Below are 4,877 nucleotides of genomic sequence, written 5' to 3'. Positions count from 1 at the left end.
TTTGTTTAATCATGCATTTGTAAATGAAATGATAATTAACAATCATATTTAACATAAAATTGTATTGTTATCTATACCGTTTAAGTAATTTTCAATTGAACAATTGTGCATTACAAGCTAATAGAACAAGTATTTAATACCATGGTTAGAAGTTTTTTATATTTTCTATGCAGCATATATAATGCATATTTTATTTCAAGTTCCTAAAAGTGGAATGAACGTTGTATTATAATCCATTGTATAAATATGCGACTAATAAACGATAAAATATGTGCCTGTAAATAAATGGCTAAAAATAGAACAGTATCTAGTATGTTTAAATGTCTTTTATTCACTTTTTAATTACATTTAGCACAATATACTTTCTTATATATTATATAAATTATGAAAAATTACATAAATTATGTAAAATATAAATACAAGTAGTATGCGTATAATTAATATTCCTGTGGTTAAAACATTTAGATTTCGTGTTTCCCGCGATTGGAAACAAACGAGGTACCATCAATGCGCGCCGTGCCATATAAATCGATGCGCCTCAGCCGCGGGCTTTTAGCTACTTTTAGCCCACTCCAATTTTTCTGCGTCCCGGTTTACGGACTTTTTGCTTCACACGAACGTTTCAAAACGTCACGATGTACAGTTTAGAGATTCGAATCTTTCAATAAACGCGTCCCGTCCTAAAATATCGTGTGTCTTAAATTACACGTATATATTCCACAAGTAAGATAGTGCAGTTTTTTCTGACAAACAATAAGAATATGATCTCGCTTTCTTATCGTTCGAGTACTTGCCGTGGTCGCGTCAAACAATTTGTGAGAAACTAACATGCCACTTGTAATAACGACGATCTACAAGACTCCGTCAACCCCGACGATTTGTGTTCGGCAATACGGGGACTTACATGTACGAGCTGCATAATTATATTAAATAATGAGAATTAACGCAACGAAAATGACTACTCCGATCGAGGAGAAGATTGATCAGAAGTTGAAGGTAAGTAGTTCATTATATTCTTTTTAAATCATATAATATTCACTTACAATTTTTCGGAATCCAAATATTACAAATGCGAAAGGAAATTCTGCAATGCTCTTATTCTATACTTAAACTTTTAGCAGTTTCTGAAATAATTTGAGTGAAAATGACGAAACAAACATGAGAAACATAAGTGTCAAAAAATTATGCATTCTAATTCAAAAAAATTATTCATGCGTCAATAATTTTGTGTTACAATAGAAATATAATTTTGCTAAGTCTTTTTATTTTGCAATAGAATCGTATTTTAACTTATCTGTACGATTGTTTAATTCTAGAATATATAAAAAATCGATCTTATGTAATTAAGAACACAAGAATCATCAATGTTGAATGAACTGTTTAAGTATATCTTTATAATTGAGTGCATGTATACAAAAGCATTGAAGCAATATAGTTAATTAATCAATATACAGGAGTATTTGTAATTCTAATGAAGTTTGTACTTTATTTTTCTGATTCACTAATGATTCACTTTGATTTTTTATTGTAATTAAAATGTGTACATTTTTTATAATGGACAATTGTATAATTTTGAATGTATTCTTCAAAGGTAAATAAATAAATTAACATAATTCTCATTATTTTTGAAAAGGTGAGGACAGGAATGGTAAGTGTTAGTGATGGGAAAAGCAAACCAGTACCAATGCGTTTACATTTGTCTATGGAAGTTTTGAAACTACAAAGGGAAGATCTAGAGGTAAAGTTTAATGTCATTGCCCTTTAATGTACACTATTATTTACATGATTCATAAAAAAATGATACTGATTTCCAGCAGGCAGCGAATCATAACAAACCACCATTAGATGCTAAAGAAAGAATGGTACAAATTACCAGACAAAAAGTAGGAGGATTGGGATTAAGTATAAAAGGAGGAGCAGAGCATAAACTTCCTGTACTTATATCTAGAATTTATAAGGGCCAAGCAGCTGATCAGTGTGGGCAGTTATTTGTAGGAGATGCAATTATTAAAGGTAAGTGCATGAATCATCAAATATTAATTAGTAAACAATGGTATTCTTCAATTTTTTATTATTTCTGAGAATAATAAGGTGACATATCTGATGTTTCAACAAAAGATATCTTAGCAATGAAACTTATTATTTCTGTGTATATACACTCTTGAATACTTATCCTATTTGTGTCAGAGCTGTCAATATTGGTTTCTTCCTCTGAAATAATGTTTCCATGACACCTATTCACCTATACCATTACAAAGTGAAACCTACATCAAGCTAACAATGAAAATTGTGTCAGTTAGGATAATGATTCTAGAAACATATATTATTTTTTTACAGTAAATGGAGAATATATAACTGCATGTAATCATGATGATGCTGTCAACATTTTAAGAAATGCTGGTGATATAGTTGTTTTAACAGTGAAACATTATCGTGCGGCAAAGCCATTTCTACAAAAAAATGGTAAGTATAATTTTGTTCATATATATATGTAAATAGATATACAGGGTGTTCCATGTAACGCGACGTACGATTTTTCAACTATCCACGACTATGTAACAAAAAAAGTTTTCAACAAAGCTTTATCGGTATCGAATGTACAACAAATGCTGATAATCAAAATTTCGAAAATAGTTTATTCTTATAGCGAAACCAAGGTCACCTTGGGTTTTTTAAATAGGGTCACTGTTTTAAGCTGTTTTACAGCATACAGTTTACACTGCTCAAAAGTAGAATGCGACGAAAAGTTAAATACATACTCCTATTTCCACTACTGTAAATATAACAGTAAAAATATGATGAATTCGTCCTAATGTCTCCTACAATATGATGAGAAAAACAATATCTGGTCCTATTTGAAGAAACCAAGGTGACCTTGATTTCGCTATGAGAACAAACTATTTTCGAAATTTTTATTATCAGCATTTGTTGTACACTCGATACCGATAAATTTTTATTGAAAACCTTTTTGTCACATGGCCGCAAATGGCTGAGAAATTGTGCATCGCGTTACACGGAACACCCTGTATATGTAACATTTACTTATAATATTTATTCAACACTATTTTCAGAAAAAGAAGAGAAATTAGATAATGTTGCAAATGGGGGTTCAGAAGATGAATGGTTATCATCTAATAGACAAGGTGGAAGTCCTAGATGTGGTCATAGTAGACAAAGCTCAAATGCATCTGCCACTTCAATGCAATCTAAAAAGTGGGTGGATGTTATAACAGGTTAGAACAATATTTTAATTATTTTACTTGTTCTTTCGTTTAATGAAAACAATAAATGTATAAGATAATATTTTATAATTTCAGTTCCATTAATGATGGCTTATGTAACAAGATACATCTTTGGAACTGATAAATTAAGAAGAAATGCGTTTGAAGTAAGGGGATTAAATGGTGCACGAACTGGTGTAATACACTGTGATGATAGTGCCATTTTGAGTCAATGGTTAAAATATATAACTGATAATATTACAGGTTTAACACATTTACAGGTGAGAAACACATTTTTTCCAATTGATTGATTAGTTATGTAAGTAACAAATTGGAATTAATTTACCTAGAGTAATTATGTAATCACCCATAGTTCGTGTAATCGATTTTTAGATGAAATTATATAACCGCAATTTCGGGGTCGGTGAACGTATAGAGTACATGGGGTGGGTCAATGAAGCAGTAAGCAATAGTAATCAGCCATGGCAAAGTTATAGACCAAGGTTTTTAGCTCTAAAAGGACCTGATTTATTGTTATTTGAGACGCCTCCTGTGAGTGTTTATCAATAATATATATGTAATAAACTTCAACATACATTATGCAATTAGAGGTCGTAATTTATTTGCAGTGCAATATAGGAGATTGGTCACGATGTGCATTAACTTTTAAAGTATATCAAACAATGTTTCGTGTGATGCGAGAATCTGAAAATGTTGACGAAAGGCAGCACTGCTTTTTAGCGCAAAGTCCGGGTAAACCTCCGCGATATTTAAGTGTGGAAACTAGACAAGAACTCTTGAGAGTTGAAGCAGCATGGCATACTGCAGTCTGTTCAGCTGTTACGCATTTAAAAGTTTGTAACAAATTTTTATTTGTTATGTTAAAAATTATTATTTAAATGTATATCATTATACGCGTTCTTTTACAGAGTAAAACATTTCCTGTTACTTTCAATGGAAGAAGTGCAGGATTAACGTTGGAATGGACTCAAGGTTTCACACTTTCTTCTGAGGATATTGGAGAGATTGTATGGCGCTATAAATTTTCACAATTGAGGGGGTCTAGCGACGACGGAAAGAGCAGACTGAAATTACATTTTCAAGAATCAGATAGTATTGCTATTGAGACGAAGGTATTTTGCTTTTCAATAGAAAAGATAACACATAAATGTTATTTAACGCGTTTCTTATTATATTCTTCTCTGTCGTAGGAATTGGAATGTTCTCAATTGCAGAATTTGTTGTTCTGTATGCATGCATTTTTAACTGCAAAGGTTGCTGCAGTTGATCCAACGTTTTTAACATCTACAACTCCATAAAACTGAAGTAAGTATTATTGCCAAATAAATCAGAAAGTGGATCACTGTTTAACATTCATATACTTGCATAAACGTACAGAAATATTATGATTAATGAATTAGAACAAAGACATGTCGAATACTAGTCAATTTTTGAGAAAGATCTTTATCAGTTTTGGAAAATTATATAAATATATTTACTTTAATGCTTCCAATTTTGTTTTTACCGAACATTGGTGAATTTTTGAAGTTAATAATATGGATTGCTAGATGTTATTTTATTTATACATGTTATTGAGTACCTTGCTATTAATTAAGCACTGCTATTTATTTTTTTATACTCAATGAATTACAAATT

At 30.9% G+C, this 4,877-nt stretch overlaps 1 protein-coding gene across 2 annotated transcripts; it reads left to right on the top strand.

Annotated features, from left to right (window-relative positions):
* The first annotated feature begins 662 nt into the window (after positions 1–662).
* On the top strand, positions 663–4,540 carry LOC108575926 (gamma-1-syntrophin). Of its 2 annotated transcripts, none has more exons than XM_017938866.1 (10): positions 663–996; positions 1,634–1,738; positions 1,818–2,013; positions 2,338–2,463; positions 3,072–3,233; positions 3,318–3,502; positions 3,615–3,773; positions 3,851–4,075; positions 4,151–4,354; positions 4,433–4,540. In XM_017938866.1, the coding sequence occupies exons 1-10, from the start codon at positions 934–936 to the stop codon at positions 4,538–4,540; spliced, it is 1,533 nt and encodes a 510-aa protein (XP_017794355.1). In that variant the 5' UTR covers positions 663–933. The 2 variants fall into 2 exon arrangements, with proteins under 2 accessions (XP_017794355.1, XP_017794354.1); XM_017938865.1 differs by having other exon boundaries at positions 1,815–2,013.
* The last annotated feature ends 337 nt before the right edge of the window (positions 4,541–4,877 follow it).

Source organism: Habropoda laboriosa, unplaced genomic scaffold (assembly GCF_001263275.1).
Source record: "Habropoda laboriosa isolate 0110345459 unplaced genomic scaffold, ASM126327v1 scaffold336, whole genome shotgun sequence".
Classification (NCBI taxonomy): domain Eukaryota; kingdom Metazoa; phylum Arthropoda; class Insecta; order Hymenoptera; family Apidae; genus Habropoda; species Habropoda laboriosa.
This window is presented reverse-complemented; position numbering and strand designations above follow the sequence as displayed.

Coding starts and splice junctions, on each gene's coding strand:
- LOC108575926 (XM_017938865.1), top strand. CDS start 934: ATGAGAATTAACGCAACGAAAATGACTACTCCGATCGAGGAGAAGATT. Junction 2,014..2,337: donor AGGAGATGCAATTATTAAAG/GTAAGTGCATGA, acceptor ATTTTTTTACAG/TAAATGGAGAATATATAACT. Junction 3,503..3,614: donor CAGGTTTAACACATTTACAG/GTGAGAAACACA, acceptor ATCGATTTTTAG/ATGAAATTATATAACCGCAA.